The sequence below is a fragment of the Cydia amplana genome, chromosome 22, assembly GCF_948474715.1.
Source record: "Cydia amplana chromosome 22, ilCydAmpl1.1, whole genome shotgun sequence".
Taxonomy (NCBI): domain Eukaryota; kingdom Metazoa; phylum Arthropoda; class Insecta; order Lepidoptera; family Tortricidae; genus Cydia; species Cydia amplana.
The window spans coordinates 3,132,169-3,149,655 of record NC_086090.1 but is presented as its reverse complement, the minus strand read 5'-3'; the positions used below and the strand labels follow the sequence as shown (position 1 = coordinate 3,149,655).

General features: G+C 40.8%; 2 protein-coding genes across 2 annotated transcripts in view; both read right to left on the bottom strand.

The window, feature by feature from the left end:
• Positions 1–17,487, bottom strand: part of LOC134658388 (uncharacterized) — a 409,322-nt gene that overhangs the window by 189,453 nt on the left and 202,382 nt on the right. The gene's annotated exons all lie outside the window — the stretch shown is intronic.
• LOC134658467 (activity-regulated cytoskeleton associated protein 1-like) lies at positions 12,563–13,936 on the bottom strand. Its single transcript, XM_063514149.1, has one exon. The coding sequence runs from the start codon at positions 13,847–13,849 to the stop codon at positions 12,563–12,565; it is 1,287 nt and encodes a 428-aa protein (XP_063370219.1). The 5' UTR covers positions 13,850–13,936.

The window sequence follows — 17,487 nt, the reverse complement described above, 5'->3', positions numbered from 1 at the left end:
AACCGCAATCCGATGATTGATTGACATAATTGTTCTCCCAGAAGCAGGTTCGTGGGGTATTTGTCTTTGGTACGGTCGTATAGAGGGCGGCTGGGTCACCTCCATAAAATTCCGACTTTTGGTCTACCGCTTCCGGTCAGAAAAATGTTTGACGGCCCGGCCAAACGGTCGGATTTAGGTGGGAGGTGCTCGACCAAATGTCATATTTTACCCTGGCAGATTTTGACGCCGCCATTTTTTTTTTCAAAATGGCCGACTTTATTTTTTTATTTTTTCAAGTTTGTCCTAGCGCGCCGAAATTTTGGTCACGAAAAGTCGGGGTCCCCTAGATTCCTATGAAAAATTTTTTTTTGTAAAATGTTTATTTGCGGAAAAACTGGGCACTTTTATTTTGTATGGTAACTTTTAAACGATGGATTATCATCCATCGGTCACCTATCGGTGGGGGGTGCTCGACCAAATGACATAGAGGGCCTCGAGGGAAATAAAACTGCATTGAAAAAAAATCAAACTGGCCGACTTTTTTTTTTTTTAATTTCAAGTTGCTCCGAGCGCACCGAGATTTGGCATGGCAGGAGGCCTACGGCCTTCGGCCCGCCGTTTCGCTTGTCTAAGCCACTTTTACTATTGGGTCGTGTTTAAGCTCCAACTTCCCCCTCTCGTGTAACGCTTCGGGTCTTCGGCCCTACGCGGAGCTCGGCCTTCGGCCTTCGCGAACCTCGACGCTTCGCCAACGCTCGCTTATCAAGACAGTTGACTTGGTAGAACGCTTGGAAGCGCTGCATTCACGCAGCTCGGTTTTCGGCCTCGCTTTAAATTACTGGGGGTTGTACGCTTGGGAGTCGGTGTGAAGGCTCCGGGCCTTTGGCCCTCCGCCGGGGTCGGCCTTCGGCCTCCCAGCCTGAAGCTCGCCCTTCGGGCTCGCTTAACACAGTTTTTGTATAGGATTTTGCTTGGTTCGTCATTCCCGCAGCTTGGCCTTCGGCCTCGCCTAAAATTACTGGGGGTAGGCCACGCTTGGACACTCGGGGTGAAGCTCCAGGCCTAACGGCCCTCCGCGGGGTCGGCCTTCGGCCTCCCAGCCTGAAGCTCGCCCTACGGGCTCGCTTAACCTACTTGGAAATTTGACTTTTGCCCGTGTCCGCCGCCATGTTGGACTTTTCCAAATAAATTTTTCACATAGTATTCTTGGGCCCCCAGGCTTGTCGCATCCAAATCTCAGCGCGCTCGGACTAACTTAAAAAAAAAAAGGCCATTTTGAAAAATTTTAAATGCAGTTCCATTTTTCTCGAGGCCCTCTATGACATTTGGTCGAGCACCCCCCACCCATCTCGCACCGTTTAAAAGCTGCCATACAAAATAAAAATTACCATTTTTTCCGTCATCTTGGGTTTTATAAAAAAAAAAATTTTTATAGGAATCTAGAGGCCTCTATCTCCTGCCATGCCAAATCTCGGAGCGCTCGGACCAACTTGAAAAAATTTAAAAAAAGTCGGCCATTTTGAATTTTTTTCAATGCAGTTTTATTTCCCTCGAGGCCCTCTATGACATTTGGTCGAGCACCCCCCACCTATCACGCACCGTTTAAAAGTTACCATACAAAATAAAAGTGCCCAGTTTTTCCGCAATTAAAACATTTTACAAATAATCTAGGGGACCCCAAGTTTCCGTGACCAAAATTTCAGCGCGCTAGGACAAACTTGAAAAAATAAAAAATAAAAGTCTGCCATTTTGACAAAAAAATGGCGGCGTCAAAAACTGCCAGGGTACCTCTATGACATTTGGTCGAGCACCCCCCCCACCTAGGTCCGACCGTTTGGCCGGGCCGTCAAACATTTTTCTGACCGGAAGCGGTAGACCAAAAGTCGGAATTTTCTGGAGGTCACCCAGCCGCTCTCTATACGACCGTACCAAAGACAAATACCCCACGAACCTCCTGGGAGAACAATTATGTCAATCAATCATCGGATTGCGGCTTTATATCAAACAGAGCGCAGTGTACAGCCGGAACCACTTTTCTCCTCTCCCTTTTTGGGGGTAAGCCAAAAGTTAATATCCAGGTTAAGGCTTCACATCAATTAAGTATGATCAAAGGAACAATTGTGTCAAGCGGCATCGCCTGGGACAAAAGGGACAACTCAGTGCACTAACTTCCCCATTAACTTTCTCCCTTAAATATTTTTTTTAAACATTGAACCTACCGATTTTTTTTATAGAATATTTAATGTAGAAAATTGGATGTAGATTACTTATGTTTCGGAACATTTTTTGCTACAGGCCACCGTTTACGAGTTATTAACAAAAAATATTAACAATTGATTATAATTAACTTTCTCACTTAAATATTTTTTTAAATACTGATCCCACCGAAAAAGTGTACAGAATATTTAATGTAGAAAATTTTATGTAGATTACTTATGTATCAGAACAGTTTTTGCTACAGGCCACCGTTTACGAGTTATTTACAAAAAATATTAACAATTGATTATAATTAACTTTCTCCCTTAAATATTTTTTTCAATATTGATCCCAGCGAAAAAGTGTACAGAATATTTAATGTAGAAAATTTTATGTAGATTACTTATGTATCAGAACATTTTTTGCTACAGGCCATCGTTTACGAGTTATTTACAAAAAATATTAACAATTGATTATAATTAACTTTCTCCCATAAATATTTTTTTAAATATTGATCCCAGCGAAAAAGTGTACAGAATATTTAATGTAGAAAATTTTATGTAGATTACTTATGTATCAGAACATGTTTTGCTACAGGCCACCGTTTACGAGTTATTTACAAAATTATTAACAATTGATTATAATTGACTTTCTCCCATAAATATTTTTTTAAATATTGAACCTACCGAATTTTTTTATAGAATATTTAATGTAGAAAATTGGATGTAGATTACTTATGTTTCAAACCATTTTTTGCTACAGGCCACCGTTTACGAGTTATTAACAAAAAATTGATTGATTAATTGTTTGATTATAATTAAGTTTCTCCCTTTTATATTTTTTTAAATATTGATCCCAGCGAAAAAGTGTACAGAATATTTAATGTAGAAAATTTTATGTAGATTACTTATGTATCAGAACATTTTTTGCTACAGGCCACCGTTTACAAAAAATATTAACAATTGATTATAATTAACTTTTTCCCTTAAATATTTTTTTAAATATTGATCCTAGCGAAAAAGCGTATAGAATATTTAATGTAGAAAATTTTATGAAGATTACTTATGTATCAGATCATTTTTGCTACAGGTCACCGTTTAAGCGTGCAACTTCATGTGATGTTGAATAAAACTTTTCTATGTCTATGTCTAAGAGTTATTTATAAAAAACTACAAAGGGACCTTTAAATCCGATTTAAGTTTTCTAACACAACATGACTGATCAGTCCATCAGCGTCACATAACATAAATTGACCTCCGCATTGGATAGACAGCAACATTGAATGTTCCAGTATTCAAAGAAACTTAATTGCTAAATTGGGAATCAAAACAACTAAACATGTGCCAGAATCCCCAATTTTAAACTACTACGTTTTTTGCTTATCGATGTCAGTGTCGTAAGCGCCATCGGCAATAAGCTCCCTTTTCATAGATAATAGCACAAATATCAATGATGGTCGGCCGACATCTTTGCCCCCCCCCTTTTTTCGACCCGTCCCCCCCTCCATAAACCAAAACCGGTCAATTCGTATTCTAGAGATCACGAGGAACACATCCATACCAGTTTTAGGTATTTAGAAGAGATGTCGACGACTTTTCTCAAAACAGGCCGGTTTCCTCCAGTCTAAAAAAACAATTTCTTTTCCACTTTCATCAATTACATTCTTTATTGCCGGAAATCCCTTATCAGCCAAGACAATATCCCAATTTTTTAAGTAGTCTACTAATCCTGACTCGTTATTTGGGAGACACTTTTTCTTCCACCACATTCTTTTGACTTGAACGATATGAAGCCTCCCTGGAGTAATACCAATAAGCACTTTTGAGGTAAAACCCTTTTTATAGTGTGAGTAGCAATACACACGATTAGCAAAACTTGATGGTACTTCTATACTTGCTCTGTAGGTACTATAGGCAACTCTGTACTCTAGTGTTACTATACTCCGGACGGAAGCATTCTAGCCAAAAAACCAAATTTGATGTAACAGCTGCTACTTCTTCAACATACGGGCAGAATATTCTTGACACTGTTGTTCTATGAATACCGAACAAAACACTGAGTGCTGAAAATGTGACACCAAGTTTTATTTTCATCAAGAAAAGTAGAAGTCTATCTTTTTCGCTCACCATATAATTTATTTGTGTAGTTTTTAATAAAAAGTTGAAGTTGTTAAGAGTAACACCTGCAAGATCTACAAGCTGCGGCCGATTGCATAACAAATTACAACTTGCTACAACTAATATTACAAGCGGAACTCCTTTTCTAATTTAACTTATTAAATAGGAGTTCCGGTTGTATTATTAGTTGTAGTTTGTTATGCAATCGGCCCCTGTTCGTTGGTTTTAATAAATTAAAATCCAGCAAAATATTTACTGTCAGTTATGGTGGCTAGATCCAGAGAAATACTTTTAGCAGTATTACAGACTTCGAGTTTTGTTATTTTAAAATGCTGTAACCAGGTTGGAGTGGTTTTTTTAAATAAAACGGCGGAGTGAATTTTCTTTTATAATGGAAATGATTCGAGTACACGTAATTTAGCGCCAATCACCAAGAGATGGGTCGGGAGCCGATCGCATCGTAAATGGGGATATGGCAGGATTATATTAGTGAGCCGGGAATCCGTCTACACTGAGTCCGTTGAATAACGAAAGATGTCGTACAAAGTTGGCAAGCTTACTTATGGATTCTACGTCGACCAAGTGTTCGCGCGTTCTATCTCGACGCCAGCGCCATCTCTTGGCATAGTTAGTTACTAATTGTGTAGTTCCGCTATTCGTTACTGGATGGCGTTAGTAGTGGTGTTACATATTCTCCCCCTCTATCCACGAAGACGTCTCGACGAGTAGGATGGATGTTGGTTTTATCTTCGTTGGTTGGTAGCTTTGGCAGTTGTCTTCCTAGGCCTTCCTCTCTTCCGTATAGGCTGTAGGGGTTCCGGTAAGGTTGAGCCATTCCCTTTAAATGGGGTTAGTGCTGAAGTATGGTAGGTTCCCACTTCCTTCTCGGGTTCGCTAGGGTTAGCCAGTTTGTACGATGTCGCGCCTCGCTTAGATTGCACAACGTAAGGTCCATCTCGGCGTGGCATCAACTTGTTACTCATTCCTTGGGCGGAACGGCTGGCCACGTGGGTATCGGCAAGCACTAAGTCACCGGCTTTATATCCTGGGTCAGGCCGTCTCGCTTTGTCAGCTTGTTCCTTCCGAGTTTCTTCTTTGTCCTGTCGGAGTTGTCGGGCTCGCTTTAGCGTCTCGGCTAGTAACAAAAGTTTCGGAGTAATGACCGGCACGAAATTTTCAGATAACACAATTTGCTTTAGATCGTGTGTGACATCGTCGGGTGATCGAAGTTCGCGGCCAAAAGTGAGATAGGCTGGTGTATGGCTTGTCGCTAGACTCACTGCTGTGTTCATTGCAAATCGTATGCAAGCAAGCTTTTCAGACCACTCCCTGTGATTGTCCTGCACCAAGATGCCAAGTTGAGTCTTTATATCCCTATTTTTCCTCTCTACGGGATTCGCAGCTGGGTGGTATACAGGGGTGAACGTATGGTGAATACCAAGACAAAAGGTGACCTTCTGCATAACAGCACTAACAAATTGCGATCCGTTGTCGCTATGAATTCGCCTGGGAACTCCATATCGAAGGAAAACTTCATTTATCATGGTCATAGCGCATGCTTCCGCGCTGGCTGTATCCAGTGCGAACAGTTCTACCCATCCGGTTGCTATATCCTCCACCACTAGGATCCAGTTTTTGTTAGTTACTGAAGTTGGCAAGGGACCGAACAGATCAAACGCTAGGCTTTCAAATCTTTGATTAACTACGGTGGTTTGCAACAGTCCAGCAGGTTTAAGGTTGGATGGTTTATAGCGTTGACACATTAGGCAAGTTTTCACATATGATTCTATGAATCGTCTCATACCCTTCCAGTAATACCGACGCGATATCCTTTGATAGGTTTTATCGGCGCCGTAATGACCTGCTAATGGATCGTCGTGATAGACCGCCAAAATGTTTTTCCATTCGTGCTCGGGAACTAACAATTGGGCATCATCGTTGTTTTCATCTTGATTGTACTTATAGAGCACACCACTATTCAATACATATCCTTTGCCGCCCCAATAGATAGCATCTTCGCCTTCCGTCTCTAACGCCGTTATGATTCTAGCTATATGTTTGTCTTTCAACTGTTCATTGCGTATTTCAGAAGATTTGCGTGCAGGCATATCTACCACAATGGTGCATAATTCGCAACTGCTAGAGTTATTAGCGTCACACTGGGGTCTGGATAGAGTATCGGCAACCACATTTGTCTTCCCCGGTGCATACTTAATCGTAACGTTATACGCTTGTACAATCAAAGCCCAACGTGCCAATCTTCCCGTGGGTGTTTTAATCGTTAATAGCCATTTAAGCGCTTGGTGATCCGTAACTAATGTAACTTGTCCACCTTCAATATATCCGCGGAATTTGTTGAGTGCCCAAACTAGGGCGAGCGCTTCTCGCTCAGTGGTGCTGTAATTCCTTTCTGCGGAATTTAATAGTCTGCTAGCAAACTCAATCGGGTGTTCGTCCTCTCCCTCCCCCTGGACTATGACGGCTCCGATTGCGTAGTTGCTCGCATCGGCCTTAATTATATACGGCTTGGTTTCATCCGCTGGCTTCAGAACTGGTGCAGAAGTAAGGTGACACTTCAAGTCGTTGAAAGCCTTCTCCTGGGCCTCTTTCCATTCCCATTGAGCATTCTTTTTTGTTAACCTCGTCAATGGTTCGCTGACTTTGGAGAAGTTCGGAATGAACCGTCTGTACCAGGAGCAGGTTTGTATGAAAGATAGTAAGTGCTTGAGGGTTTTGGGCTGTGGTAGACTAGTAATCGCTTCCACCTTGGAGGGATCCACTTGTAAGCCGCTTGAGGTGATCAAGTGCCCTAAATACTTGATAGAATCGCAACAAAAGTGACATTTAGTGAGGTTAACAGACAGATTATTCTCTTTCAGCACTCCTAACACTTTATCCAAATCCTCAAGATGTTGGTCGAACGATTCAGACAGTATGATTAAGTCATCCAGGTACGCCAGCATTCTCACATTTCCTACCAATACCTTGACTCGGTCGATAAGCCGTTGGAAGGTAGCAGGAGCATTCCGTAGTCCGAAAGGCATTCGAATAAATTTGAAAATTCCGAATGGCGTTATGAAGCTTGTTTTGTTCTGGTCTTCCTCTCGCACCTTTACTTGCCAATAACCAGAGCGCAGGTCAAGGGTGGACATAAATAGAGTCGGCTTGGCGTCACGTAGAAGGTCATCAATTCGTGGCATCGGGTAGAGGTCCGGTACGGTGATGGAGTTCAACCTTCTGTAATCGACGCAAGGGCGTAGACTCCCATCCTTCTTTGGCACTAATATAACAGGAGCTGACCATGGTGAAGATGAAGGTTCGATAATACCTTCGCTGAGCATCTTGTCGATCTCGTTTTTCAACTGTTCCCTTCGGACTGGAGACAGCCGGTAAGGTGGTACAGCTATTGGTGCGTGGTCACCTGTGTCGATAGTGTGTTCAATCAACGTCGTTGGTTGCTTACTAAATAGGCAAACCTCCTTACTCTTCATTATGACCCCTTCTATACGGTTTTTCTGTTCGTCATTCACAGTTCCCATTTTGACTGTCCCGATTTCTAATGTACACAGGTCAATGTCATCAGCAGTGTAGCCCGTGAATAGCGCTTCAGAGTTTGGTGACAGGGTAACTTCGGTTTTTTCAATCGCCTGTACCGCATCAGCGAACATATAATCCATATGGTGTGGCTCCGGTGCGTACCCATCAAATGCCTGGCGAAACCGTTTGACTGGAACAGGGTTGTACGCAGGATCATGGGCTGCAACCTTGGGTTCATAACCGTATGTCGGGTTGGTGTGTCTGGACACGACATCTGGGTGTAAGTCGGGCTCAAACTGGGCCATGGATACATTTTCAGGTTCTTCCACGATGAAATCATAATTAACATCAGGACGTTCCACAAAATTCCAGGAACGTTGAGGTATGTTGAGGACCATGCCTGCATCTTCTATGAACCCCATACCCAGCAAAGTTTTTGTTAAATTTGTAACAAAATCATCATATATTGTATACTACTGCTGCCATCTGTTAATGGCTAAGCAACAACTTGTATCTCGGATAACGGTATATTTGAAAAATAAATTTAGTCTGTTTGCAACTGTCAACACGAGTTTTATTAGGTTATGGGCCCAGTGCAATTTTTTCACAAAAAGTAAAGTAAAAGCGATCAGATTAGTCCAGAATTATTGTTCAGTTGTGCAGTGTTAAATTGTTAAAATATGGCTACAAATTTCATCGCGAATGTGCCAAAATTGAAGGGCCGTGAAAATTACGATGAGTGGGCGTTTGCGGCTGAGAATTTGCTCGTCTTGGAGGGAATGACTGATGTCATCCTAAGCAAAAAAGAAGACGAAAGTAAACCGGCTACGGCGGCAGCGACTGCGGCAGCCGAAACGTTGGACGCAAAAGCCAGAGCGAAGCTAGTTTTAACAATAGACCCGAGCTTATACGTCCATATTAAAAGTACGAAGACCACGAAGGAATTATGGGACAAGTTAAAATCAATGTTTGATGATCGAGGTTTTTCCAGAAAAATTACCCTTCTTCGTAATTTAATATCAATTAGGCTGGAGAATTGTGATTCAATGACGTCATACGTAACCCAAGTTGTTGAAACATCTCAGCGGTTGAAAGGTACGGGATTTGACATAAACGAACAATGGATTGGATCGTTACTGTTGGCAGGATTGCCGGACAAGTTTTCGCCAATGATAATGGCGATCGAGCACTCAGGCATTTCTATCGACGCAGATGTCATTAAGTCGAAACTGCTTGATATGGAATCGAGTGAACCGCAGTCTAGCGGGGCGTTTGCAGTAAAAGGTTTTCAGAAGCAGAAACCTGGCAACACTAAAAACGAGTCTATGGCGAGAAACGTCAATGTCAAGTCGTCGAACAAGAAAAATATTGTTTGTTATTCGTGTCACCAGCCGGGTCACTACAGAAATCAATGTAAAATGATCGACAAAACTGAAAAACGGAAGCAATCAAACGCATTTAGTGCAGTATTTTTGAGTGCGCAATTCAGCGCGTCTGATTTCTACGTGGATTCGGGAGCGAGTTCAAATATGAGTCCGAATAAAGAATGGTTGACAAATGTGTCAAACAATCCTCGAGTTAATGAGATCGTGGTTGCAGATAAAACCGTAATACCAGTTGAATGCAGTGGCGATTTGTGCATCACCACAGAGGCTGAGGGTATTGAATACGAGATTCCAGTTAAGGACGTGTTATATGTACCGTGTTTAGCAACGAATTTATTGTCAGTTAGCGAACTCTTGCGCAAGGGCAATACAGTTTCATTCGAGAAAACCGGATGTCGTATTTTCAACCAAGATAACGTATTGGTGGCTACAGCGGACTTAGTTGAAGGTGTATATAAGCTGAATTTACTTAAATCGAACAGCTGTTTTTTGTCATCGACGACGGCAAGAATTTGGCATCGTAGATATGGTCATATTAATAGTGACGACCTTAATAAAATGAATGAAGGTGCAGTTACAGGAATGTCAGTGAAAGACAAGATAAATATTACCAAAGAAAACTGTGTGGTATGCTGTGAGGCTAAGCAAGCTCGGCTACCATTTTCTCAAATTGGTACCAGGAGCACGGAGGTTCTTCAGAGGGTACATATAGACTTATGTGGGCCTATGGAGTCAAAATCTATAGGAGGCTCAAAATACTTTATGCTTTTAGTAGATGATTATAGTAGAATGACTTTTGTTTATTTCTTGAAAACAAAAGATGAAGCTTTTGAACGCTTCAAGCAGTTTAAATTGTTGGTTGAAAATCAAACTTCAAAGAAAATTCGGTCCATTAGGACAGACAACGGATTAGAATTTTGTAATAAAATCTTTGATAAATATCTACAAGACTCAGGCATAGTACATCAGAAGAGCAACCCATATACGAGTGAACAGAATGGCCTTGTTGAACGGCAGAATCGGTCGATCGCAGAGAAGGCTAAAAGTTTGGTGTTTGATGCAGAACTAGACAAGAAGTTTTGGGCAGAGGCCGTTCATACATCTGTGTATTTAAAAAACAGGTCTATAGCATCAGGTTTGAATAACAGAACACCATATGAGATGTGGACGGGGCAGAAGCCAGATGTAAGTAACTTACGTATCTTCGGAAGTAAAGTTATGGTCCATATACCTAAGGAGCGTCGTCTGAAGTGGGACAAGAAAGCAAAGCAGTGTATACTTGTCGGCTACGCTGATAATGTCAAAGGCTATAGAGTGTATGATCCTAATAGCAACAATATAATTACAAGTAGAGATGTAATTATAATTGAAGAGGGAGTCGAGAAAGAGAGCAGCGTGCAGATTGATATTTCATGTCCTGAAAAGAAGGTGGATTCGGCAGAAGTAGAGGTTCAAGCTGAAATGGAGCAAAATGCCCATACCTCAGATCATGGCGGACAAGAACTGAATGCCTCAGTTGAATCTGATGAGGCAGAGTTTTTTGAGGTTCCAAGTGGCCCAGATGACCATGGGCCTAACCCCATTGAGGTAAGCGTTTCAGCGACTGAAGATGCACCAGTTCAAGATGCATCCAGTGACACACCTACCAAGAGAATAAGAAGGAAACCAGAGAGATATGGATTCACAAATATGTGTGTGGAATCAAGTCAAAGCTCAGTTGAAGGAGGTATTAGTCTTCAAGAAGCTCTGAATGGCCCTGAATCTTCATTTTGGAAGGAGGCTATGAGAGAAGAATTAAATTCTTTTGAAGAGAACAGTGCGTGGGAATTAGTGGACTATCCTGAGAATAGCACAGTGGTTCAGTGTAAGTGGGTGTTCAAAAAGAAAATAGACTTAGAAAATAAAGTGAGATATCGTGCGCGGTTAGTTGCAAAGGGCTTCACCCAAAAGGAAGGTGTCGACTTCCATGAGACATTTTCTCCGGTGCTTAGATACTCTACATTAAGACTTTTGTTTGCTCTTGCTGTAAAACTTGATTTAGATGTAAGTCACTTGGATGTAACTACTGCTTTTTTAAATGGGTTTTTGGATGAGACAGTGTATATGAATCAGCCTGTTACTCCTGACTGCAGTGATGATAATAATAATAAAGTTTTAAAATTGAAAAGGGCTATCTATGGGCTCAAGCAGTCGTCTAGGGCTTGGTATCAAAGAGTAGAGGAGTACTTGCATAGTCTTGGCTATAAAAAGTCTAAATTTGAGCCATGTTTGTTTACTAAGTTTGAAGGTGATACTAAAATTATCATAGCTCTGTTTGTTGATGACTTTTTTGTTTTCTCCAACAGTAAACCAGCTACTAATCAATTAGTACAGGAGCTAAGTGTTAATTTTAAGATCAAAAACTTAGGTCAATTAAAACAATGTTTAGGCATGAGGGTCAAGGTCAAAAATGGTATGATAACAGTAGATCAGGAACAGTATGTAACTGAATTGCTCCATAGATTTAATATGACTGACAGTAAGTTAGCAGAAACTCCTATGGAAGTTAATCTACAGTGTGAAAAATCTGAAAATGTATGTAAAGATAAGAAATATCCATATCAACAATTGTTAGGTAGTTTAATGTACCTATCAGTTTTGACCCGACCTGATATTTCATATAGTGTGAGCTATTTAAGCCAATTTAATAATTGTCACAATGAAAATCATTGGAAACATGCTAAAAGAATTTTGAAGTATTTACATAAAACAAAAAATTATGGTCTTGTGTATAAAAAGGACAATTCATCTCTGGAATGTTTTGTAGATGCTGACTGGGGGTCAGATGTCAATGACCGACGGTCATATTCTGGGTTTTGTTTTACATTGTCAAATAGTGTAATATCCTATGAATGTAGAAAACAGAGAACTGTGTCACTCTCTAGTACTGAATCAGAATTTGTAGCCATGTCAGAAGCGTGTAAAGAAGCTATCTATTTAAAAAATCTCATAACAGAAATTTTTGGTAGCTGTGATCCCATTGTTTTGCACAACGATAATCAGAGTGCACAAAAATTGGCTGCAAATCCAATTTTACACAGGCGGTCAAAGCATATAGATATACGTTGTCATTTTGTCCGAGAAGCTGTGGCAAATAATTTTGTCAAAATTAATTATATGCCAACAGCTGAAATGCCAGCAGATGTTCTAACAAAAAGTTTGACTTCTGTCAAACATCATAAATTTGTTAAATTATTAGGCATTACAGCTGTATAATAAATATAAGTTTATTTTTTGATTTTGTTAGGTGGTGGTGTTAAATTTGTAACAAAATCATCATATATTGTATACTACTGCTGCCATCTGTTAATGGCTAAGCAACAACTTGTATCTCGGATAACGGTATATTTGAAAAATAAATTTAGTCTGTTTGCAACTGTCAACACGAGTTTTATTAGTTTTATTTTCTTTAGCATGTGGAAGTACTACAAATGTTGTGGGTACACTCCGATCACAAATTTTGACTGGTACTGTAATGGACAAGACTTCTTCTCGTCGTTTCAAGCCATCTGCCATAGATATGTTAGCAGTTTGATGAGCAAAACTACATTGTCTTTGCTTTAAGCACTTGTACAGTTGATAAGAAGCCACACTAGATTTAGCGCCGGGGTCGACAAACGCTGTGCCAATAACATCAAAGATGGCAATTCCCACCTGCATTCTCGGGCGGGCGTCTAAGTTGATGTCTAGCGCGCAAAACCCAGTTTTCTCCATCTTGATTGGTTGAGCTTCTTTACACTTAGGGCATTTGCTTCTTGTGTAACCAGGCATTCCACATCCGTAGCAGTAGAGAGTCGACATACTTGGTGACGGTGCTTGGGTAGACTCCGTTTTAATCTCTTTAGGAGGTTGTTGTGTTCCACCCATTTGCTTCAGTCTTTTTCGACATTCCTCAACGGTATGGCCCGTGGCACGACAGTACTCACAGCGCTGTTTCTTTTTGGTTTGCCCAGTTTGCCTTTCGAATTGGTCATTAGACAACACTGATGAAGACTTCTCACGTAGCACCTGTTCAACATTCCTAGCAGCAGTTAGCAGCTGGTCGAATGTCATCACTGAGTCACGTGGTATCCTCTCGCGTATATTAATGTGCAACTGACCATGAATAGCATCTATTTGTAATTCCTCTGTTAAACCCGGTGAACGTAGCTGGGTCAACAGGGCTCTGTTCTTTGCGATAAACGTTTCTGATAGCATATCCGACGGTTGCTTGCGTGAAAATACTTCCTGGAATATTTGGACGCCAGATATCTTCGGTGCAAAGGCATGACGCAATCTTGCCTCGAAGTCGGTCCAACAGGTAATATTATCTTTCACTCCTTGCCACCACGTAGAAGCTTCACCTTTCAACACCAGAGGAAGACTCATAATAGCAGCCTCGTCCGACATGTCATTAACCTTTTTATAGACCGATGCGGCTGATAAGAACTCTTCCAAGCGTATAGATTCTCTAGTGCCGTCATAGGAAAATGACACGTTAGCAAATGATGCCGTTGTAGTCCTGACACCGCCAGCTGCGGCTTGAAGAGCTGCGGCCGTAAGTGACGTCACCAACTGCTGTAGCTGCTCCGTAGACATAGAAATGTTAGCCATCTTCTTTGTACTGGAAGATCCGTGAAGTTTACGCGGTCTCAATCCCACTCTCAGTGTAGGTCTTGATTTGGGTGTAGCCGAAGGTCCGGATTCCGCCAGTTTGGAGATATTCGGCCGCACGTTGAGCGCCAGTTGTAACCAGGTTGGAGTGGTTTTTTTAAATAAAACGGCGGAGTGAATTTTCTTTTATAATGGAAATGATTCGAGTACACGTAATTTAGCGCCAATCACCAAGAGATGGGTCGGGAGCCGATCGCATCGTAAATGGGGATATGGCAGGATTATATTAGTGAGCCGGGAATCCGTCTACACTGAGTCCGTTGAATAACGAAAGATGTCGTACAAAGTTGGCAAGCTTACTTATGGATTCTACGTCGACCAAGTGTTCGCGCGTTCTATCTCGACGCCAGCGCCATCTCTTGGCATAGTTAGTTACTAATTGTGTAGTTCCGCTATTCGTTACTGGATGGCGTTAGTAGTGGTGTTACAATGCTTAATAATCTTCGTACACTGGTACTGATATCTACATATTTCTGTTTGAACTTCGGCATCACGTTTTTTTACCATAAAATATGTACCTGTTGCACGTAAACGTCTTTCCTGGATTTTGTACACCTGTATACAGGTCCACTTGACATTCACTATCAATATTTTGAAGTCACACTAACACTATTTTCCAGCAATTCAAAGTCACTTGTATTAGTTGTATTAATAGCACTAACAGCTTCTATTTTTTTCGCGTTTCTTCGTTCCATATAACGTTGGAACCTCGATATTGCCGCATTTTCGTCAATCCGTCTTGATTTGTCTCGATTCTTGGAACAGCTGGGACTGGCTTGTTCATCACTTTCATCAGCCTTTCTACCAACAATAAAGTAAGCACTGCAAATTCTGTCGTCCGGTTTTGAGTGCCATCGGGACTATAACAAAATAATTCACCGTTAAAACTTGATACGTTTACAACATAAATCAAATTTTTGCGTATTTAAGGAAGGTATGATTTTAGAGGTTAGGTTAGGTGACTTACTTTTTTTCTCCTTACGGCAATTATCCATTTATTGCGCTGTTCTTGTTTCCACACTACTTTTGGAAATCTATAAAATTTGCAGTCACTATTTCTGCTAGTGTTTACACAATTAACGACAACACATCTTGCTGTGAAGACCATTTTTATCTAAAACATATACATTTGATTGCTATCTGTGACAAAAAACGAAAGTCAGCCCTAATTATAATAATAACAACTAACTCACACAATGACACGTGTACAGATGCGCTGTTCACACATAGAAACGCAAATGATGCGGTAGTATACTCGGTCAACCAGATCTTGACAGTAGAAAAAGGCGGCAAATTTGAAAAATGTAGTCCCATAGAAAATTTGAATTTCGCGCCTTTTTTTACTGACAAGATTTGGTTGACCAGCTACCTAATATTAAAATTATTGCGCCATCTATCCATTCGTTTAAGAAAAACTAAGAACTACACCTAACAACTACAACGTCTACAACTCTTCTAGTGGCAGCGCCCTCTTGCGGAATGGGCTACACAACCTACAGCCCGCTGAATGACCGACGCCATCTAAGTCTAATACAAAAAAAATGTTTTCTTCCGGGGTACGCTACTCAAAATGGCGATTGCGAGTCCTAATAGGTTAGTCCATGACTTCGGTCAAAAATCACGTTTGTTCTATGGGAGCCCCACTTAAATCTTTATTTTATTCTGTTTTTAGTATTTGTTGTTATAGCGGCAACAGAAATACATCATCTGTGAAAATTTCAACTGTCTAGCTATCACGGTTTGTGAGATACAGCCTGGTGACAGACGGACGGACGGACGGACGGACGGACGGACAGCGGAGTCTTAGTAATAGGGTCCCGTTTTTACCCTTTGGGTACGGAACCCTAAAAACGTGTCCCTTAATTTGACACCCAAAACAGATGGCGCTGTACTGCGCCATGTTTTGCGGTCACTGAATTGTCAAACGTCAACTTTTGACAATCAGAGTTACCGTAAAATGTATGGAGCTGTACAGCCCCATCTCGTTTACCTGTAGAATTCGAAGCACGAAATTGTCTAAGATTTTACGCATCTTCATACTTAATCAATGTAGGTACCTATCTTAGGTATGCAACGTATGCAACATTTTATGAAAATTGGGCCGTCAGTGGTTATGTATGGCGGTTGTGGGGTATCTATTTAGATTCTTCTTTTCAAAGTATACGCTTGCATGTAAGAATTTTTTTAATTTACTTATTTGGATACCTAAAGTCGTCTGAATCTGCTACGAGATGTAATTAATATATTTTTATTGAACACACAACTGCGATTTTAGTTAAGAGCGTCGGCGGCGTTGTTCTAAGACAACTTTCTCGATAATCACCCATAAGATTTATATGAAAGCAACTAAAATCGTTAGCCTATACATATTACCGACCGTTCAATTTGCTAAGGATGATAGATGAAAGGCTTAAGATACAGTATGGATAAGTTACTCTATGGGTTACTCTATGGAACAGTTTAAGATACAGTATGGATAAGTTACTCTATGGTTTACTCAAGGCGCTAGTGCTGCACTCTGACAGCAAAACATTGCAGTAATACTATGGTATGGTAAAAAAAACTAGAAAATTTTATTGAAATCCTCAAAATTTCAGGTTTTTATTTAATTTAATTGGACGCTATGAGCACAACATAAATCACGACACCTTAGGCTTTTTATGGTTATTAAAGTTTTGCTCAGACAGCTATACATAATTTTATTTTCCTAATTAATTTCACCTCTGTTGGTCCCGATCCTTCAAATGTAAAAGATTGTTATTCCGTTCTAGGGTTTCAACCTCTTTGTTGCTTGTTGTAGTTATAGTCGTGTGATGCAGAAAGCAACATCGCCATTTTCCACAAAATAACTCTAGCTTTTATCGGAAAAAATCCCAATTTTTCCCCTTGCAATATCGTACAGACGAAAGTAAAACTAGGATTTGTAGCCTAATAACCGCTCCCAACCTACCCATAACCCTACATCCGCTCATTCAATTGTCGCAAAACAAACCCAATTATATCCACACGACAGTTAACCCTCCTTCGACCTCTATAATGGTCTGCTAATTGCTCCCTTTTTATTGAAACCCTCTTAAACGGCGCTTAATTCGACAAGGATGTACAATAAAACCGGCCGGGGGCGTTAAAGAACTTTGTCGCAATTAAATGATATTATTTTAGGTGGTATTCTGCTCTGGCTCTCTGGGTGAGTTAATTAGGCTCGGCGAATGGGGAAATAAAAGGAGTACTGATACAAGCGCGATTAAGGCCTAGTTGGGGGTCTGATTAGTTATTTACGGGGAAGTGGGAGGGGGGGGGGGATTATGTGGACAAGGGCCGTTTTAGGGTTCCGTACCTGAAAACTGACAAGTGTAACTCTTTTATTTGGATTTCGACTGCAGCAGAGTTCCTATTTCGGCATTGCTGGTGCGAATTCATTTATATTATAATAATTAAGTACCTAAATGATAAACGCTATTCACATGCACTGTTAGTGTTTGAAAATGGAGACCTATGCCCTGTACTTAAATCAAAAGCTTATAACTTGTAATACAAGTGGAAGTCCCTTTTTGACAGCTTTTGTTAGAAAGGGACTT

What these genes read in the sequence shown, in the direction of transcription:
- LOC134658467 (XM_063514149.1), bottom strand. Translation starts at nt 13,849, where the DNA reads ATGGCTAACATTTCTATGTCTACGGAGCAGCTACAGCAGTTGGTGACG.